General features: G+C 39.0%; 1 protein-coding gene across 1 annotated transcript; it reads right to left on the bottom strand.

Annotated features, from left to right (window-relative positions):
• Window positions 1-5170: 5170 nt before the first annotated feature.
• GRHL3 (grainyhead like transcription factor 3) lies at window positions 5171-22336 on the bottom strand. Its single transcript, XM_066575080.1, has 16 exons — window positions 22087-22336; window positions 15636-15825; window positions 15109-15161; window positions 14513-14846; window positions 14343-14422; window positions 13883-14036; window positions 12638-12749; window positions 12390-12484; window positions 11314-11472; window positions 11056-11131; window positions 10244-10377; window positions 8125-8156; window positions 7895-7983; window positions 7343-7428; window positions 7094-7158; window positions 5171-6147 (listed from the first exon to the last, which is right to left on the bottom strand). Exons 1-16 carry the CDS (start codon window positions 22101-22103, stop codon window positions 6033-6035), a joined length of 1791 nt encoding a protein of 596 aa, XP_066431177.1. The 5' UTR covers window positions 22104-22336; the 3' UTR covers window positions 5171-6032.
• Window positions 22337-23007: the final 671 nt, after the last annotated feature.

Here is a 23007-nt window from a genome sequence, read left to right as displayed (position 1 = left end):
GGTTCGAGAGTGATGCTATACCACAGGACCCTGGCGGACAAACTGATGGTAAAATTCCCATCCGACAGCGCTAGTGGCCGAAGGCGCAGTTCCGAGGGCCAGGTAGCAGGGCAGGCGCAGAGATCAGGCAGCATGTACAGCGCAGGCAGGGGAACATTCTCCAAGGCCTTTGACAGCTTTCTGGCTCCCCAGCAAGACTGTGTCACCACTCCCCAGTCAAGGCTGAGTCGGCGGGAGCACTGTAAAAGGATGGTGAGGGAGTACGTAGACGATCGCACGACCGTCCTCCGTGACGCCTCTGCCCCCTACAACTACTGGGTGTCGAAGCTGGACACGTGGCCTGAACTCACGCTGTATGCCCTGGAGGTGCTTGCTTGTCCTGCGGCTAGCGTCTTGTCAGAGAGGGTGTTTAGTGTGGCTGGGGGAATCATCACAGATAAGCGTACCCGCCTGTCAACCGACAGTGCCGACAGGCTTACACTCATCAAGATGAACAAAGCCTGGATTTCCCCAGACTTCTCTTCTCTACCAGCGGACAGCAGCGATACCTAAACAATACGTAGACGCTGCACCCGCGGATGGAAGCATTGTTCTCTATCACCATCAAAAACGTGGACCTTTTAGCTTCATCAATCTGTGTATAATATTCATCCTCCTCCTCCTGCTCCTCCTCCTGAAACCTGACGTAATCATGCCGAACGGGCAATTTTTCTTAGGCCCACAAGGCTCAGTCATATAATTTTTGTAAACAATTTTTATACGTTTCAATGCTCATTAAAGCGTTGAAACTTGCACCTGAACCAATTTTTATTTTAACTGGGCTGCCTCCAGGCCTAGTTACAAATTAAGCCACATTAACCAAAGCGATTAATGGGTTTCACCTGCCCTCTTGGTTGGGCATGGGCAATTTTTCTGAGGTACACTAGTACTGTTGGTACACCAATTTTTTGGGGCCCTCGCCTACAGTGTAATCCAATTAATTTTTTGCCCACCTGCATTAAAGCTGACGTTACATCAGCTGTGCTGGGCACTGCAATGGGATATATTTATGTAGCGCCGGTGGGTTCCAGGGAGCCACCCATGCTATGGGTCCACAGGGAGTTGTAACTGCATGTGTCTACTTCTAAAGAACCCCAGTCTGACTGGGGCATGCAGTGTGGGCCGAAGCCCACCTGCATTAAACATGACATTACCTCAGCTGTGATGGGCAATGCAATGGGATATATTTATGTACCGCTGGTGGGTTCCAGGGAGCCACCCATGCGGTGGGTGCACACGGAATTCCCTTTGCGGAGTTGTACCTGCCTGTGACTATTTATCAAAAACCGCGGTCTGACTGGGGCATGCAGACACCTTGACAGAATGAATAGTGTGTGGCACATAGGTTCCCCATTGCTATGCCCACATGTGCAGTTCCTGATGGCGGTGGCACAGGATTATATTTCTTATTGCTTCTGTACAGCATTGTGGACTATCGCCCCGCCCCTTTTAAAGAGGGTCGCTGCCTAGCCGTGCCAACCCTCTGCAGTGTGTGCCTGCGGTTCCTGCTCATGGCAGACACACTTATAAATAGACATGAGGGTGGTGTGGCATGAGGGCAGCTGAAGGCTGCGCAGGGACACTTTGGTGTGCGCTGTGGACACTGCGTCGGGCGGGGGGGGGGGGGGGGGTTGGCAGCATGTAACCCAGGAGAAGTGGCAGCAGAGTGTCATGCAGGCAGTGATTGTGCTTTGTTGGAGGTAGTGTGGTGTTTAGCTAAGGTATGCATTGCTAATGAGGGCTTTTCAGAAGTAAAAGTTGTTGGGAGGGGGGGGCCCACTCTTGCCGCTATTGTGGCTTAATAGTGGGACCGGGGAACTTGAGATGCAGCCCAACATGTAGCCCCTCGCCTGCCCTATCCGTTGCTGTGTCGTTCCCATCACTTTCTTGAATTGCCCAGATTTTCACAAATGGAACCTTAGCGAGCATCGGCGATATACAAAAATGCTCGAGTCGCCCATTGACTTCAATGGGGTTCGTTACTTGAAACGAACCCTCGAGCATCGCGATAATTTCGTCCCGAGTAACGAGCACCCGAGCATTTTGGTGCTCGCTCATCTCTATTCATGAATTCTTAGGCAACAAAAGAGATGATAACTACACTCAGTTGATGACAGTATTTCTGGAAAAATACCATCAACTCGGGTGCAACATGTCCCTTAAAATCCATTTTCTCCACTCCCATCTAGACTTTTTTCCTCCTAGTTGTGGAGCTGTCAGTGATGAACACGGAGAAAGATTCCACCAGGATATTTCTGTAACGGAACAAAGATATCAGGGCCTTTGGAATGAAGCAATGCTTGTGGATTACTGCTGGTCTGTGAGTAGGGATGCTCCGGAACTCGCTTACAAGAGGCAAGCCAAAAGAAAATGATCCCATGAAGTCACCACATGATTCTCTTCACACTGAACCACCTGCCAGGAATTCTTCCATCAATTTACAATTCTTAGAATGTAACTCACTAAAAAAAATTTCAAATGCACTTTCAATGTTGTTAGCATATGTAATTAAAATGTATAATTTTCTCTTAATCCGTTAAAATAACATACTTCTATTAGCTAGTAAATTTTTTTCTTCGTCATATTCGTTTTTCTCACCCCAAAATTAGTAAGGTTTAACTCACGAAGTTAAGGAAACATTCGAAAATATTTTTTTGGTAGGCCAGTGAATTGGAGGAATATCTTGGTTGCATAAACGATGGATGATGATCTGATCGCTCAGTGTAAATAGCAGTCATTCAGTACTGAATGGCTGCTATGTTAAGGCAATGGAGAGGGGCGGGGGAGCGAGAGTAGAAAAATCTCCTGCAGGCACCCCTCCCCCCTGCTGGCCACTCTGTGAGCGAGCCACGGATACTAGCTCACGTGCAAGAGCACAGGAGGGAGGACACACAGGGACGAGTATCACGCATCATTTGCCTAAAATTCGTCACATGTAAATGGAATCTCACACCTTACTGCCAGATCAGAGTTGTCAGTAAAAGCTATGGAGAAGAGAAAAGAAGAGAGGATCTGCAAAGAGGCATATACAGACATGCTACTCATAGAAATCTATGGAGAGAAGAAAGATAGGCCGAATGTGAAAGAACCACACACTGACATGATGCTGCAGCCAATAGTGAGTTTTATATCTAACTCCCAGTGCTTTATTCACATCAATACTGTTCAGTAATTCTCTATAATGACATATATGCTGCTGCTGTTTCTGAGTGAGATGGAGTCTTTGGGAGACATCATAGTAGCTAGTGTCCACCAACAAATTCAAAGAAAACTGAGGATTAAGGCTTCGACACGTTCATCTGTTTAAACCCTGAGAGAGGAAATATGCAGGGGAAAAACTGCTGAAAAAGAACCCAAGCAAGTCATTTAATGGTAAAAAATAGTGTTATTCCTCATGTACACATGCATGGCAGCTTATTCTGAAAAGTAAACTGAAATGAAAGGTACAATTATAGCAGGATAAAATAAGGAACATTTGGCATCTAATTATCCTTTGTTCAGAAAACCTAAATTCTAGAATAATTCACTTCAATGATTGAGGTATTTTATGACCCATTTACATGCTCCCAAAAAACACCATGTAAAAAAATGAATGCACTGCAGATTTTAAAATCCACAGAATTGTAAGGGGCTTACCCTGGAGAGTTTAGTGGTTACCATGGTAATGGGCAGAGATGCAACAATTTTTGTGACAGTTTGCTCCATGCGACTTTTTTTGAGACAATTAGTACTAAGCATGCTCAGAAGAACATTTACTGATTAGCTGCTGGTTGGCCTATAAAAAGAACTGTTTACTGCATAACAGAATGTGATGGAACCTACTATAGTTCAGCCCCCCTGTCTTCAAGGGTCCATAGCATATGAATGAATGTATGCCCTTGGTTTACACTTACAAACTGAAAATAGAGAATGTGAAAATGGTGCAAAATTTAAATATAAAATATAGAAGAAAGTTGTATAACTTTTTTATGATCCTAAAATTGGAAAAGCCATAATGCCTACTCTACCTCCATAGACGGTATGCCACTGAATGTCCCAGGAATGGTATACCTACTGATAAACCTATCTTCTATCATGTGCATTGGTGATAAATATTAAAAGTGAGATAGCCACTTTAAAGGATTGCGTCACTACTGAAAAAAAAAATTCTAATAGCTATTATGAAATAAAAAAAAAGAGTATGCACACCTCTCTTTAGTCCCCCGGGGCACAGCTGAGCGGCTCTTGTGGCCACGGCGCTGGCATGTACATCTGGCGGAAGTCAGATGACCACAACCACACCCTCTAGAACTCTTGGCATCATGGCGCCCAGAAGACATATAATAATACTCCTTTTTTTATTCTATAACTGGCCCAGTTGCTAGTTGTTAGAGATATAGTTTGGTTCATAGACATTGGTTCACTCTGCAGACGCCTTTAAGGCCTTCAGAGAAGAACACACTGCCCTGGTCATGAACCAATGTACTGACTTAGCAAGTCACGTACACTCGTAATCTGTACAAAGGATGTTCATGCACAAATTATCTTTAAAATGGTATCAGGATGCGTTAAGAATTGCCCAGTGTGTAGGGGTTATCCTTTAATTGTTTTGTTTCACCAGCATCTGCAAATTCCAATGTGCTTACGGCAAATGTGATATTTTGAGCTTGGGAAAGTTATTTCTTTGCCAATAATGTATACACCCATATATCTTACCTATATCTTATTTAAATACTCCTTCCCCTATCTATATGTTAATGACACTTTTCCTGTCTTCTCAATAAAACTTGGGTGCCTGGCTCGCCAGGCTCTCACTGCCATTAACTACATTCGGATGTCGTGTCTGAGTTCTGGTTAAGGGTTAAGTCACTGGTGACTCTTATATTTTATTTTACCTGATCTAGGTGTATTTCTTTAACTTCTTTAACATAGTAAAATTGTTTTTTGTAGTGACGCAACCAGTTAAGGAGGCATATCTAAGCTCTTGGAGCACATGTATTATCTTAAGTAGGAGATAGACTAGACATTTGCAGGTGGCTCGTAGACTTATATTTTTAATAAGACCTTTATATTTTCAAGGCAAATTTATTTGACTTTTTAACTAATTCTAAGTTATAAAATAACTAGAACAAAACATACAAAGACAGAGAAATGTGGTAAGACGTGTTGTTGAAATGGCAAAAATACATTTCTGCACGTCAAAGTACAAATAACAAAAACAGTAAATATATATACAAATATATTCTTATGAAAACAATATAAACCAACAATGAGAAATGTATAAAACAGAATAAAACATCTGAAGGGCATTCAAGGCAAAACTGGCAGCTGTCTAGCATATAAAAATGTTATAATATTAATATCAGCAGCAAGGCAAAATGTACACAAATGTAACATACGGTGATGAGCTACACAACGTGTGTATTGATATAAGCAGCAGTGTTTGTGTGGTACATTATATTAGTATGTGACCCCCACAGAATTGCTGCTGGTTAAACAGCACTGAATATTCACAGATATTGAAGTATTGCCAGCAGATCCACCTATCTGAATTGGTAGCCAGTATACATAGATATAAATGACATTGTAATTTGCTACTTTAGCAGGCCTATGTTGTAAAGAGTTTGAAGACCACATCATGGTAGACTTGGTGGTTGCTTAAACTCTTTTTCTTGGTGCATCAGCTAAATTTTTATAAGCATACATCTTCATGCTCAAGTTAGATGTTTGTGTGGCTGATATCAATTCAGTTTTCTTCTCAAGCCTTGAATCCACCAGAGTTATGGATACCATAAAACAATAATTCCATATATAAAAAGTATTTTCATATGACAGTCTTTCGTGACACAAAAGTCCCATGCCGGTTTCCCAAGAAGCGCTCTTCACAATACTTGGTGGTATGATGCTCTGCTCACTTGGGTCAAGTGCAAGCACTGAGCAATGTTCTGAGGTCGGTTATGCTGGGGTCTCATCCCTCGGCTCACGAGTCTTTTTTCAAGTGTCCAAAAGGAATGTTATAATTCTTTAAGTGTAACTTGAATATTTCCATTTATGTCTGTCAAGTCAAACTGGAAAGCCATATGGTTGCTGTAATGCTGGATGATGTTATTGTCCATGTTCACCAGGATCCTAAAGGAGAAAAAGATACCATAAAGTATTGTAAAGTCTGATACATCAAGAGAAAATGAAGTCAAAGAAAGCACAATGGACATTTTTGTTCTATATCAATTTAACCTAAAAAGAGTCATTGACCTTGAAGTGATTTTATGTTAAAACCAATAAGACTCCCTTCATATTTAAGTAACAACTAAGACTGCCTATGAAAATGTCATGCCTTTGAGATGGATGCGTCACTTTTCTTGTGAAGCCCATTGTGTAACATAAGGAGTGACTACTTATTTCATTTTTCAGTTTCATACTATTGGGAACAGACATTTGGCTGGTAGCCAGTAACAACATTGCCTTAGATTTTCAGTGGGGCTTGCAACCTGATTATATCTTTCTGTCTCCAACAAATGTTCATATTTTTAAGTATTCTCTACTTCCTGGTGTTGCAGTTTTTAAGTTAACCTTTGCTTTCCTGAAAATTTGTATTTCTCTACCTCTTTCTATCTGGCACTATAGTTTGCTTCAAGCATGTTAATGCATCATCTAAACATATATACAGAAAGAAATGTATATGTCCCCTTTAAGTGCACAATTACAAGAAGCCACTAAGTTTATGTATTGTAGAAGGAATGGTGTTCCCAAAGACAGTACTATACTTGCCAGCACAATGTGGGCTTTTTATGGTTAAACATTCTCAAACCTCCGCCTGACTCAAACACAACTTTTGATTTCCAAATACACATATCTCATCTGCCAAAATACTCGTAATACAGTATTTCAGTTTATATAAAGTTACCTTATTAAAGTTTGCTTGTTTCTACCTGCCCTTATCTGTTGGAAAGGTTTCGGCTAATAATAACAGAGTAGTTACAATGAGAAAAAAAGTAAAGCTTTCTAATAGAAAGCCAATATGTCTGTACAAGTTACAAGTTGCACAAATGTAGTAAATTAAAAAGGTTCTTCTTACCCTCGTTTACACTTCTTATAGACTTTACAGATCCTTTCTTCTGGTATATTGTACTTTTCAGAGATCTTTAAATAAAAAAAAGTCCAGTATTTTAGTTCACACTAATATATGGATAATGTATGGAAGAGTTAGTGTTTAACTTATGTACTTTATTAGAGTGATAGTATCAGAATGTGACCTTCAAGAGAGAACCTGGGCTACTGAAGTAGTGTGAAGATCTGTTTAATGTCAGTAAACAATTACACTTACCGCTTTCCGTAATCCAGGGAGATCGGGTGTCTTCAGCATAAGGGCATCAAAAACTTCTTCTGTTTCTCTTCTTACATACAACAAAACTATGGAGAAAACATGAAAAAATCATTGTAATAAGCTAAAAATGAATGCATTTTGATGCCTTCATATTACTTTATTACATTTTTGAATACTGTAGAGAATGGTTCTAGTCAGCGTATATTCCTCGTAGAAAATAATTGGGTAAAATAGGATATTGGAGATGCTTTCTGGGAATATACATTGATGGCCTATCAATGTATTAGTGTTGAGGGTCAAACCAGGTGGTGAGGGTCAATCAGCATAATGATGGGGCTGAGCTGCACATACATATACACAATTACAAATTGCCTGGGTAAATATGGAAGAGGTGTTGAACCACCTTTGTTCTGCTGACCTGTGTGCACCAGAGGTCATAACCCAACTAGTCACGCATTGATGGACTATTTTAAGGTAAGGTCATCAAGTGAAAATCAGCAGTTTGGTAATGATGGACATTATTATATATATTAGGCCTAGAAAATTGTATACCTCTTTGGGAATCGTCCATTGCCTGTTGCTTAGTAGGTGGCACATCAAAAGCATCTGTGAATGATGGACAACGTCTCTTCAAAGCTAACCTGTAAAACACAAATCAATACACATTAGCTTGTTGCATACTGTATCAATGAATTTAATTAGATATACTTTATTAGTTATATAAAGGCTTACTAGTATTATAAATTTAGTGGAAAAGTGAAAAAATATGAAGAATTCCTTACCTGTCATTACTATCTGTAACAGCAGGAAGTATCTGCAATGAATAGTAAAGAAAGATGTATTAAGTCACAATCTTAGAAATGTTGAAATTATCTGAAAGGTTTAACACATTCTTTAGTGTTTCCATGCTGCCCGTGTTTCAAAGGGCAGTCATTGTAATTTTTTCAGAACTCTCCTACGTAAACCCTTAATTGAAAGTTTGTCTTTTCAAATTCTTGTGGCTGCTATCGACTCAGAAGATGGTTTACCATCGATATTCTAAACACAATATGGAAGGACTGACCGAAATTAACAAAGGCTCCCCTCTTAACTACATGTATGCTACTGGTAATGTATGTGCATTAATTACATGTATGTTCATATATGTATGTGTAATTACTGCTATCATAACAATCTATATATAACTCCAATTCCAAAAAATTAGGGTCGCTGTGTAAAATTGCAAAGAAAGAAAGAATGCAATGATTTGGAAATCTCAAGTAACCATATTTTATTCATAATAGAAAATAGGACACAATCAGAAGGTGAAAGTGAGACATTTTTCCATTAATTTAAAAAAAAAGTATTTCATTTAGAAATTATTGGCAGCAACACATCTCAAAAAAGTTGTGCCAGGGCCATGTCTACCATTGTGTAGCATCCTGTCTTCTTTATACAACAGTCTGTAAACATCTGGGAAGTGAGGAGACCAATTGTTGGGGTTTGGGGAGAGGAATGCTGTCCCGATCTTGTCTAATTTAGGATTCTAGCTGCTCAACAGTCTTCTTTCCCGGATTTTTTCACTTTATAACGTGCCAAATGTTTTCTATTTTCTATTGGTGAAGGGTCTAGACTGCAGCTAGGCCAGTTCAATGACTCTTCTTCTGTAATGCCATGTAGTTGTGATGGATGCGATATGTGTTTTAGCATTGTCTTGCTGAAATATGCAAGGATTTCCTTGAGACATTGCTTGGATGGGATAATATGTTGTTCTAAAACCTCTACATACTGCTCAGCATTGATAGTGCCTTTCAAGATGTGTAAGCTGTACATGCCATAGGCACTAATGCAACCCCATGCCATCAGAGATACAGGCTTTGGAACTGTGTGATGATAACAAACTGGATGATTGCTCTCCTCTTGAGTCTGAGGCGTTCGTGGTTTTCCATTGTGCCTCAGCCCATTTTAAATGAGTTTTGGACCAGAGAAGATGTTGCAGTTTCTGGATTTTGCGGATATATGGCTTTTTCTTTGTGTGATATAGCTTTAACTTGCATTCGTGGATTACACGGTGAACTGGGTTTACAGACAATGATTTCTAAAAATATTCCTGAGCCCATGCAGTGTGTTGCCTTACAGAATCATGCCTGTTTTTAATGCGGTCATGCGTGAGAGCCCGTAGATCTCGAGCATCCAATATTGACCATCATCCTTGTCCCTTGTGCACATAATTTCTCCAGATTCTCTGAATTTTTGACAATATTGTGTACCATAGATGGTGGGATATTCAAAGTGTTCGCAATTTAACATTGAGAGACATTTTTCTGAAATTCTTCCACAATTTTTAAACATAGATTTTCACAGATTTACTTTTGAGAGACTCTGCTTCTCTAACACGCTCTTTTTACGCACAGTCATGTGACTTGAAAGAAAATTGACTCTCCAGCTGTTTTTCTTAGCACTACCTACTCTTTTTTTTACACCTGTCCCAACTTTTTTGAGATGCGTTGCTGCCATCAATTCCTAAATTAGTTACTTTTTAAAATGAAATAGAAAAATGTCTCACTCTCACCTTATGATATGTATTCTATTGTGAATAAAATATCTTCATGAGATTTTCAAATCATTGCATTCTTTTTTACCTTACATTTATTTAAATCTAACACTGCATCTCTACTTTTTTGCAATTGGAGTTGTATAATCCTGATCAGTGGTAATGTAAAGCTTCTTGGCCACTATACTAAAATCTATAACAGAGCCCCACTCCTACAATATGATGTCTTTTACATAATGTCTTTATGTGGCAGAAAAGCCTTTGGACCACATAAACCACCAGAGGCTGGATAAGATTGTTACCTCTAACCCCCTATAACTACAATCCTAAAAGTCATAAAATGTGTTTTTATGGGAAAAAATACTTACAATGCCACATCTTTGAAGATTGGAAAAGTGATTATTTGGGATAAACAAGACTGGTTGGCTTTCCATATCTGTCACCGGTCTGAAAAATGTCATTTCTGTTCCTCTGTATCCTGGAAGTACATTTGTTTTTGTATCTGTAAAAATGAAAGCATTGATCAGTATAGTAGTAGCTTTATTGAACATCCTAGGCATGTCTTAAAGGGGTTTTCTGGGACTAAGGTATTGATGACATATCATCCGAATAGCAAAGGGAATAAGACAGCACATCCAAAGTAGAATAAATGTATATAGGTGCATGTTATTATTAAAAGTGTCTGAAGGCAAACATATAAATGGTGTAACAGCACACTAAAAGTGCCATGAAATATGCCAACAATCAATACATGCATTTATTTATATATATCAAAACATCCAAAACAAAATGAGGAACCCATTCCTGTACTTTATCTTAGCATACATATGCTAATTTTAAAAAAGAAACAATTAGAAATAAAAAAAAAAAAATTTAACTTTTTTTTACCCCTAATAAAAACTAATATGTCCTATAAATCACAGGGGGATAAAAACGCTACAAAAATAATTTTGGTAGCTGAAGAAAGAAAAAGGGCAGTAAAATCACTGTATGGGTAAAATCACTAAAAAGTGTCTGGTCCTTAAAGGGTTAACTGCACTGAGTAAACGCTGTGCTGTTGTAAGATTTATAACTCAGATTTTAGGCTCATGGACCAGCACTAGTCTTTATCCTAATAGAAATAAGGAATTACAAGTTTTGACCACATTTATATGTATACTTATTCCTTTTGCGTATATACCTTTGCTTGCTTCAGCACCCTTTCCCTTCCTTCTAAACTGCTTCCGTTCCTCATCCCGCATCTTACGTTCAGCACCCTGAAAAATGAAGAAGTAGGTATAATCTTTGAACAGAACCGTAAATCCCAAACATTCATCTTTGTACAGATTACCAGACCTTGCTAATTCTGGTAGACAGATCATTATACTAATCAGACTATTTGCATACCATCCTTCTGAACACAACCAACATTACATGCTTCATTTGTGGCCAGTCATACCTTATCACAGAATATTTTGATCTGGCAGACAGCCCGGTGAATAAGCCTCTTCACTCCAGTGTCATAGTCATATGTGTCAATCTGGAGGTTTAGAGGCACGCCCTTGACTCCCTTCTGAGATGAGAAGTCTGTACTCAGACAATTGATGCCAATGAATATCTAAAAGCAAGCATGAACTGACATGTTACTTCAATGTAATAATTTATATATTAATATAATCATTTATTCTTCATGTTCTCGATATATGGTAGCCAGATACGTAGTGCTGCATTACTATACCCATCATGATAGCTCAGACATTACTTCTGTCTTGTTGCTAGGTAAAGCTAAACTTTACACACAGTGAATTCACCTGTCTTTATGCCAATGTTTCCAACTGTTTCCTCCCTTAGAGATAATCCTCGTAAATCCTAACAATTCATTTTGCCCGAGGCAACAAACCCACCCATAGAGAACGTCTTCTCACCGTGGGAACAAAGATTGTATCAAAAACGGTTTTCACAGATTTTTTTTTTCCATTGCCAAGTAACTATCACTTTACCTCACCTTAGACAGAGTGCATCAACCACCTCTATCTTAAAGGTACATTCACATACATACACAGTGATGTGCAATGACTAAGTTTATTCAGAAGAGTTTAAGACAGATGTGCCTACAGCAGAAAATGATCTTTTTTTCTTAATCCCATTAGCCTCTATACTTTTGATCACTAATTGGGCTATCTAATTTAAGGCATTGATGGCATATTGCTAGGCTTTATTGTAGGCTTCATGGTTGGCCCATTATTCTAAATCACTGAACCCCCGTGATGAGACGTTCGTAGAATATCCTAATGAAACAGTATGCCATCAAACTCTAAGTGAGAAAACCCCTTTGATGAAATGTTTTACAATACTTAGTTCCATCAACATATTCTTTTCCCACTTGATATGATGTGTTTGGCCCTGTCATGAGGTTACTATGCATTTACTCTACAGAACAATGGATACTTTTGGTCAGACATTGAAACAATTGTAGGTTACAATACTGATGCTTCCACTACAAGCCATTGAGAAAAATTATATAGTTGACTGTACCTTGGCTTCTTCATTGGTGTTCCACACAAAGGACAATGCATTATATGCTACTTCTTCAATACTCTCTACAGTGTTACAGTTTTCTTTGTAGTCAGCTAAAAGGAATAATATTTGAGATATTATTTATGACAATGGATCTCCATTCCATATATCTAAAGAAGAAAATGACCTTAATCCAACACAATCAAACTTGGAGGCAATAAGATCAGAAAATATATATGCTTGTAGAGAGAGATAGGTCAACTTACCAACATCTATGACCCTCTGCTTGGCTGTTGGCTGCCTGGAATGCCAATGCTTCCAACGTTTTAGCTGTTCTTCTGGGTTCTTCTCGTTATCAAAGACTACCATTACAGCGCTCTAATAAAGAAGGAATATGTTGTTATATACACACAATGAACCACATGATCTAAATAAATCATGTTATTTCTCTGAATAACTGACCATGTTGACCGGTTGAAGGGATATTTTATGACTCATTTATTGTGCGTCTGTGGATGTACTTGTCATGTTATGTATTTTATGCTACTATTTTTGTAGTGTACACTTAAGATGAGTAATATACGAGCTTAAGTGTGTACTAGAGATGAGTGAGCATACTCGCTAAGGCAAACTACTTGACTGAGTAGTGCCTTATTGGAGTACCTGCCCACTCTTCTCCAAAGGTTCGGCTGCCGGCGGGGGGCGGGGAGAGGCGGGGGAGAGCAGGGAGGAACGGAGGGGAGATCTCTCTCTCCCTCTCTCCCCCCCCCCGCTCTCCCTGCTCTCCGCCGCAACTCACCTGTCACCCGCGCCGGCAGCTGAATCTTTAGAGACGAGCGGGCAGGTACTCAAATAAGGCACTACTCGCTCGAGTAGTTTGCCTTAGCAGGTATGCTCGCTCATCTCTAGTGTACACTCGTACTTACTTGCGTGCCTTCCGAATTCGCAAATGCTCAAGAAGTTTCCTACAATCTCCTCTCTAGCTTATATGGGCATGTTGATGCAAAAATGATATTGCATGGTAGACTAAGTTTTTATTATGAGGTGAGATTCCAAATACATAGTCATATTCTATTAGGACAACATGCATAGTTTTCTCAGTACAGATAGGCAGCAATGGACATTCATTAGTCTGGCCTCACAGATTGTTTTAACATCTCAAAGGGGTTTTTACAATGGCTGAAAGCAGGTCGTTTGTTAGGGGAGACTCATTGTGTTTGTCTTAAAGAACAAAGCTTGTATTATCAATGACTCATATCATCTTACTAGACTTTTAGAAATAGATGCATTTGTTCCACTTCATAATGTCTTGTAGTCCTTGAGTTTGTTTATTGTATGTCCTATTTATCATTGCCTGCTATGTTTCTATCCTACTATTATACCTTCAATGCAGTTTAATATATGTGTTAAGTTTGTCTAGCATATACTATGTTAAAAGATTCACAAATGTTAGTAAATACTGAATTGGTCCCAAGTGTCACACTAGAACAATTGGTAATCTTGAGCCATACCTTGACTTTATTAGAAGAGGACCTCAAACATTTCCTGGTGTCTGTCATCCTTAGGCTGACGGGGTAAAATTGACCTTTGTTGAGATATGCCATTTGAGAATCTCCAGACTTCACATGAATAGCTTTGGGGGATTCCAGTGTGTACTCAAAGTCACTGCAGAAATAACAGAAACATTCATACTTTCAATCAAGATATCCATTTTCTAAGCATTATGAAGAAGCAAAGTGCAAACAGAAAGTCCATTTTAAAAATGTCTTATTTACACAGATGGCTGGTGGCCATTTTCCAACTTGATTTAGGACACTGGTTGGAAAACAATGTGGCTCGTATGTCTGCAACATGATTAGTTCTTATTGAATTTACTCATAAGTATATTGGTGGAGTCAGCCAAATAGTATTTATGTAGATACTAGATTACGTAGAGTGAAAGTATCCTGAAAAATCTTGAAAGATACTTACTGATTTGCTTCTCCGGGTATGTAGTCTTCGGGGCAAGTGGACTCTGCTTGATTCCTAAGCATGTCACTAAATATAAGGGGCTACAAAAGAAAAGAGAAGTTTTGATATAGAGAAGATATAGATCTGCAGGTACAATATACAGATTTCTATAATACACTTCTGGTATGTACCTCTGGTGAGTCCTCTTTGAAGGTACTATCTGGCTGCCATCTCTGTTGAGTCTGTGATACATGTACTGGTTCAAAGAGAGTGTTCAGCGGATTCTTTTCATACACATCACATGATGTAATCATGAAATCTTCATGTGTGTCATTGCTTAGTTTGCTGTTATTTGCTGGTAAAGTCAGTTTGTTAGGGTTTATGAGACAATCCAATGTTAGGTAGTTGTTTTTTTTGTGAGTTTCCGTATATTCTTGAGCAGAGGATGAACTATCAGTTAGAAACTTCAGAAGCTGGTTAGAATTTTCAAAGGATGAAATGTCTGAGTCATATTCAATGCAGTTTCTGTAGAGAACGCGAGAAATACATAAAACAAAGAAGCATTATGTTACATGTATTATATGATGATTAGTATCTCAAAATAATCTACAATGCTTAGTATACTATTACTATGAAATAAGCATTATTTTAACGTGTCGGTTTGTTCTAAAAACAGAGTTTGTGGTGCGTGTTGAGTTATTATGAGGCAAATATGAGTCACAAACGCTCAGGATTAATTTAAGAATATGCAAATTTTGTTACTCTCAAGCTAATTATTGAGCCTCACCTTTTTACTTGTTCTGTATGACTGGGTGAAATTATTCTCTTTTCTCTTGGTACCTACAAAAAATATAATAATGATTAGTATACAATACTAAAATCTAAAGATAATAGGCATTCCACAATTATTGATACCAATTTTTACCACCTATGGATATTGACTATAGTATAGCAATTATATTCTAACTACCGGTATACTAGTTTAATAATGACTAAATTATTCAGCATAAATCTTATCTCAATCATGAATTTTCTTTCAATCTAGCCAGGGAATACCACGTATTGTCATTATTAGGGCTCAGTCACATGGGCGCATCGGCACCCGTACACCGGCGCTGATGCGCCCGTGTGACTGAGCCGTTACTGCAGGAAGAAGACAGCCGTACCTGAAGACGGACGTCTCTCTGCAGCGCTGATGAAAGAACACATGACCGGCAATGAAGCCGGTCACAGGTTCTTTCCTCCGGCGCTGCATGCGCCGATGCGTCCGTGTGACTGAGCCCTTAAAAGTAAATATACAACAAAAGTACTTACCCTATAGTAATCATAAATAAGACTCAGTGCTGCAACTCCATCATCATCATCCCCATTTGCTCTCATCATTGCTTTGGTAGCTGCTGTCATAGGGTTGTCTAAATACTTAGACCAAGCTTCATCTTCACTGGAGTAAGGAAACTTCTGAAGGTTTATGCTTTCATTTGGTAGAAGCATGACTGGCCGATAACTGGAGACAACAGCATAATAGTATGAATATATGAAGTATAGAAACAAAGCAGTAGCATCAAATTAGTTTAAAAATAGTATAAATTATATGCAATAAAATGTATACATTTTTCATTGTATAGTATTAAAGGGGTTTTCCCTTGATTTGAAATTGCTTCACAGACACTTTGTACTTCCCGGTTGCTGCTGACTAGGACTTGTGACGGCTGCAGCCAATGACTAGCTGTAGAAGGTCACTACATGTCCTGGTCAGCAGCAACCAGGAAGTACAGAATGGTTGTGAAGCAATTTAAAGTTGTGGTACAATCCCTTTAATTAGTCACTTTTTAGCACAGTGGATCCCTGGCTTTCATGCCCTCTTGTCTCTGCTAAACGTGATCCCTAGCAGGGAAGGTTGGTTGTCACACACCTTTGAGTCAGAATTGCTGATGAGTGTTAAATACTTGCATTGTTACTAATTCTTCTTCCATGAGACCACAAGTTGAACAATTATGGTAAAGCAAACATAGGTTGCCAACTCTGCTTATGGAGGTTACAGGTTCAATCAAGTTGAAAGGCACCTTTCTGTGTTATTTTAATGTCTTAGCTTCTATGTTTAATCATTCTTCTTTTCATATGTACTCTGTAGATTGTTCATGCTTGTCATTTCTGCACTTTTTGCCGCTCCTAACTTGCTTCCTTTGTTTTCCAGGAAAACACTATTTTCAGTCCCATGAGCATATTGAAATGGATAAATATGTACTTTGTACACATGCCTATAGTTAAACCAGCATGGAAATTCTGATAAGATTTCAGGACATTGTTCACCGGATTTGAGCTTAATGCAATTTAATAAAATGAACAAAGAACATATAATTAACCTACATAAAAGTACATATAATACCCAAGCCGCGCTATAAATCCAATCACTAGCAGCATGGAGAAATGAAACCATAGTCAAGAGTTTGTTTTAGGGTGAAGTCACACGAACGTATATCGGCTCGGTTTTCACGCCGAGCCGATATACGCTCGTGTGCAGGGGGGGGAGGATGGAAGAGCCAGGAGCAGGAACTGAGGTCCCGCCCCCTCTCTGCCTCTTCTCCGCCCCTCTGCACTATTTGCAATGGGGAGAGGCGGGACGGGGACGGGGCTAATTCGCGGAACTTAGCCCCGCCCCCGCCCCGCATCTTCCCATTACAAATAGTGCAGAGGGGCGGAGAGGAGGCGGAGAGGGGGCCGGGAGCTCAGTTCCTGCTCCTGGCTCTTCCATCCTCCCCCCCCTGCACACGAGGACAACGTATATCGGCTCGGCGTGAAAACCGAGCCGATATACGTTCGTGTGACTTCACCCTTACATCTACTGAGTGAAACTCTAGAACACTATGAATCTATTTCTCAATGAATGGGCTTTACTGGATACAAATCAGCATGATAAATAAATCAATAAACAGATTATTTCTTTACACTAAAGGTTCATTGTATTGGGCGCATTCTCACATGTAGCTAAAAGGAGTTAATGGCTATGGACACAATTTATTTTCACTTAATTGCATGTATTTTGGGCTTTCAGTTATTTTTGTAATAGGGCTTGATTAAAAATGTTGCACTGTTTGTTTTCTGCTGCTTCTACATATCACTGTATGCACACTCTTTGTAAAAAAAAAAATTAAAAAAAATTTAGAAAGTTTTCATTTTGCTGCAAGACCTGGCATACAGTTACATCTCAGACAGATATGCAAATGAATCGAGATGCGGTGTTATTAGAATAAAGCAGTCATGGTCTTCCCACCAGACACCCTAAAAGTGGTTCCACCCTTGGCCTATGAAAAGGCTCTCAGAGGTTACTTGTGTGTAGTTAACCAATTGTGTAGAGCTTGTTGACCATTAGAAGCCTCTAAGACTCAATCAAAGAGATTTTGCTCAGGTAAGTCTTTGAGAGGAGGTGCATTATTGAAATGCGAGAAGTTGCATGGTCGTATTAACAAACTACCCACCACCTGGGCCATGCTGACCAGATTGTTAGGAAGTGCTGGGACCAGTGGATGTGTATGGGTATGCACACAAGGCAACTGGGCTCAGGATGCCCTCAACAGACCACTAGTAAAGAGGATCATCTGGTCGTCCAACAAACACAAGCAGCTCCAACTGTTTGGTTGTCCACCATCCAGAAACATGTGGCACAAACATTACAGATCCCTGTGTCTGTTGGAACCATTTCCAGGCAATTGGCTGAAGGACATTCGGTCTCACAGTGCTCATTACTGGTGCTGCCTTTAACATCCTCCTACTGTCACTTCTGCTTGCAGTGGTGTTCTGAACGACAAAACTGAATTAATACAGAGTGGAACCTGGTTGTCTTCAGTGATGAATCCAGGTTTAGTTTGGGCACTGTTGACGGCCGGATTCATGTCTTAAGACCTATAGGTGAGCACCTCAATCTTGCCCTAGTAGTGGTAAGAGAGACAATGACAGCTCAGCAATATGTTCAGGACATCCTGCAGCTACATGTGTTCCTCTCATGGCAGCTTCCAAGAGGCATTTTCCAACAGGATAATGCTCAGCCTGCCACAGCAAGGGGGTCACAGGAATACCTCCACAATATTGCCACACTTCCGTGGCTGCCCGGTCACCAGATTTATCACCAATAGAACATGTATGGGACCATCTGGGATACCAGCTTCAACAGCCTACGAGTTTGCATGATCTAGAGCCTCAGTTACAGCAAATGTGGATTGATATGTCGCAGGATACCATACGAAACCTGTATGACTCCAATTAGACATAGAAAGTATTATTTAATTTCCACAACCCTTTCTAGGTATTTGATTTTTTTTTACAATAAGTGTAGAAACTGCAGTCCAAGTCTCAATGGGAGATATGTCAGTGACAATGGTTTCCCTCTGCTCCCTTCTCTCCTGAACATTAAGCTCTTATTAGCTAATTCATATCCACAAGGAAGATAAACGTTTATCTTCGTTGTGGTCCTAAATTAGCTGATAAAAAGTGCAAGAGTGAAGAAATAAGGGCTGAAAACTAAGGGCAAGTTTACATGGGAAGACTGTTGCGCGCACAAGCGCCTGACAGCCACCCCACTAACTATTGCTCCTGTGCACTCATACAGCAAATAGACACAGATCAGAGATCTCGTCTGGCCACCCACCTCCATTTACTACAAGCAGGTAGTCGTTCATGTAGAAGTTCAGATGAAGAAGTGACTGACAGGTGAGCGATGTCTCGCTCAGTGCCCAGACGGTGGCTGCGTGTACACAAGATGACCATCGCCCAAATTCGCTGTTTCCAGCTATTATTCGGGAAATAATTGTCCCTTGTAAAGGTACCTTAAGCCAACAGTCCAGCACACTGTTGGATCTCAGACTGCAGTGTCTATGTACAGTGATATGTAGAAGCTGCAAAAGACAAATGGTGCAAAACTTTTAATTAAACCCTATTGGAAAAATGGTTGTCAGCCCAAAATACATTAAGTTAAAGGCAACCTTTAACATCTGATAAGCATCACAAAGTAAGTTATGGTGCTCATAGGACAAGGAATATGGAGTCCCGGGGTGTCCTTCTTATGCTTACAGGCTGTGACAGCGAGGAAATAGGGAGCTGGGTAAGTATAACTCTTTTCAATTAATGCACTATTGGGTGTATCTGTTCTTTTCTCACGTGCAGAAAAGGCAAGATATTCATAGCTTATAGTACTTAAGTCTCCAACTAATTTCCATTGAGCAGGTCAACAACTTTTGGCAAGTTGAAAGGAGCTTGTAGGCTAGGAAGTCCTCCAGATGATCACCATAGCCTGACCAATTCATTTCAATCTGTTATTATATACAGGTACTTGCATTACTTAGCCCTTTTTGTCTCATATCATATGCTGAGTCATGCATAAATATTCAAAACATACAGCTCAATGTTGACGTGTAAAAGAATCATGTATTAACTTTTAAAGCAACCGTGATATATAATGGTCTTATGTTGAGCCTGGTTATCTGTTTCTAGAGAAAATGTTCATGTCTATGCACTTGTTGCCTCATCTAACAGGTATTATCTCATGCTGCACTGACCAAACATTAGTATCTGGATTATGATGACACCTAGGAAGGCTAAGAGGTGTTATGGGCATAAACACAGTGATGTGACAGGAAAGATATAATGCTTCATTGGGATTCCATATGTACATTTTGCATGACTGTTCTCACAAAATAGCAAATTTATTTATGTCTTTGCATATTAATGCAAACCAACTGTGTTGTATCTCCATAGGTAAATAAAATCAGCACATTTCAATGAACCAGATGAGGAAAAGGATGGGTGGAGCAATTCCAAACAGGTGCCTAATGGTATCAATGGGGTACAAATAGAACCATGAGCATTAATTTGTGATAGAGATTAAAAGTAGGGGCTGCCAACCAGGTTGCTGGGTATAGAGGTTAGTGTGTGATCTCAGTTTAAAACAGAAAAACCTGGTGCATGGCGCAGATGTCCAATAAAATACTTGTAACTAATCCATAAAGGCAAATGCTCTTTATTTCATAAACATCAAAAATAAACCCATTTCAAGGCAAGTGGCCTCCTTATCAGTATGGCTGGGATATAGGCAACAGGTACTTCAATAGGGAGACTCAGATTCAAAGCATGTAGGCACCAATATATGGAATTGAGGCCGCATTTGTGCCAGTTGTAATAGCGATCTAGCCAACAATAGTCATATAAAAGACATATGCCCACTAAAAATATGGTATTGTCCCACACCAAATGGCATCACTAAGCAGTGATTTAAATATAGACTATACAAGGCTATGAACACTCTGCAGTGATTCAAGTCCCATAATGTAACACTGATCTAATATTGCATTTGTGTCACACCACAATAAAACCAATTAGAGCAACAGGAGCATAATTATATTCATAGAACCTAAAAGCCCCTTAAAGGTGGTTCCAGACATTTAATGCAGTCACATTTATTAGCATACTGCCACAAGGCAGCTTTGTCTTTACCCCAGTCTATGCAAATGAATATCACTTCTATTGTAATGAATATAAAAGAAGAAGATTCTGTAAGGGTTTGGTGTGAAACTTCAGTTCAGCAAAACAGAAACATACTGCAGAGACACCCAAACTTTTGTATTCCTGGTGCCAGCTTGTCTCTAGCCTTTTAAACTTTTCTGTCTTGAGAACACGTGTACTTTCTCACTAGAACACATTTTTGTCTGCTCAGAAAATACTGGTAAAACACAAGTTAATTCTTCTGTACCACACCAAAGAGTTTAATTGGAGCTTGCTTCTTTTTTAAGAGGCTCCAATTAGATGGATTATGCTCTTTTTATTTTATTGGGATGTGTTTTATTGCTGGAATTCAAATAAATTTCCAGTTGAGTACAAGAAACTCCACATAAAAATTCTTTGAAACTCATGTCACCCCTTGAGCAATCCATGTTATCAGCCATACACATCACTTCACCAATACTTCCCCCCCTCCATAGCTATAATACCTTAAACTTCAACCAACGTATCCACCATACTCTCATTCACCTTGTACTCTCATACTTTCCCAAGTATCACCACAAAACACTTCAATGTAAGCTACAGTTTTAGCTGTGTTGATTTAGGTACTGTACTGTACAGTGCTTCTAGGTTTATGCCTTAATGAAGTATATTTACCTGCATGCCCATGTACCACAAACAGTACATTTCAAAACCACATGAACTATGCCAAATCACAAAGAGAGCTATGCCACATCTTAATCCATGTATAGTTCAATGCAATAGCATTAATGAATGTTTTGTACTGCAAAATGCCCAAAACTCAATTTAAATCTACTGATCATCTATACTGAAATGATATATATATATACCTTAAAGTAGCTTCTAACATATGAGCATATATTGATCATTTGTAATTCTGCTCGATAATTATAAATCATATTATTCATACAATGGGTACATAGAAACATAGGAAAAATATTATCACTGATATTTCCTATTACATGATTTATCACCAGCCACAGTTTCTATCCTCCGTCCTACTGTATACTTAAAATACACATTCAGTCCAAAACCACAAAAACAATCACAAGAAATCCTAATGCTTATAACTAGAACTTTATAAAGAATGAGTCTGGGGACAAAATAAAAGCACAATATATCACTATATAAATAGGTCAAATGTTGAAATAGATAGATATGAGATAGATGGATGGATAAATAGATATTAGATAGATAGATATATAGATAGATACTTTATATGTTTAACTATATGAGTAGAACAGGCACTACTTACTCAAGTTCATTAGACATTGTCTTCCGAGGCTCAGCAGTAACTGTGATACAACGTCTAGTGATTTCTTGTTTCTCTTCTAATTGTGGTTAAGCTCAGACATCCCCTGTAGAATGAAGAGTTGGATTTATGCTGAAGGATTTGTGTACAGGTATTTTCTCTGACAGGTGGGCTCTTGTACAGTGATGAATCTCATTGGCTGGTGAAACAGGTGCCTTAAGACAGGCACACCTCAGCAGGTGCAGTACTTAACTCTCTGTAATCCAGGATACACATATGAATGAACCATAGCTAAGCAAACGCCTCCCCCAAAGACAGGTAGAAAAAAAAGTCTTAAAGAAACTCAGACTTCAAGCGAAACTTAACCAAAACTCCAGACATGTCTTTGCTTGCTGAAGGCTTGATTGAATAATAAAAAATATTTAGCAACAGCTTATTTTCTCTGAATTCCAGATCGGTGAATGCTCACCATTAAATAGCAGGCATTGGATTCTTGCTATATCAGTTTGCTGGGTCTAAGTACTAGCTTGAAATGAATTCTGGTAATTTATGTGGCATTGATTTTACAGCAAGATCTGGTACAACAAAAGTATTATTAGTGTTACTTTTATCTCATATGATGACATTGTTATGAATACATATGCACAAATTATAATACACCAAGTACATGGAGTCCATTGAGCCTGTTCTTTAGTGTTTTAATTTGATGTGATTGATCATAGTAGGCTTCTTAATGTTTTTAAATGATACACTTCCACATCATTGATGATAAGTCAGAACTAAAAAGTAATTTCAGTATTATAGAACGGAAAATGTAAAAAAACGGTTCACTTTCAATCTATCTATATTTGATGCAGATGCTTAAAAACACTACAAAACATAACAAAGAGAATACAATTATAATTTTTACAATTTAACAAAGAC

Source organism: Eleutherodactylus coqui, chromosome 1 (assembly GCF_035609145.1).
Source record: "Eleutherodactylus coqui strain aEleCoq1 chromosome 1, aEleCoq1.hap1, whole genome shotgun sequence".
Taxonomy (NCBI): domain Eukaryota; kingdom Metazoa; phylum Chordata; class Amphibia; order Anura; family Eleutherodactylidae; genus Eleutherodactylus; species Eleutherodactylus coqui.
Note: the sequence above shows the minus strand (reverse complement) of the source record. Positions and strands in the feature narration are given on the sequence as shown.

Excerpts from the sequence above, each read along its gene's own strand:
- GRHL3 (XM_066575080.1), bottom strand. Across the intron at positions 14,037-14,342 it reads ATACCCGGAGAAGCAAATCA|TGACTTTGAGTACACACTGG; the intron begins GTAAGTATCTTT and ends TTATTTCTGCAG. Across the intron at positions 6,148-7,093 it reads TATAAGAAGTGTAAACGAGG|GATCCTGGTGAACATGGACA; the intron begins GTAAGAAGAACC and ends TTTCTCCTTTAG.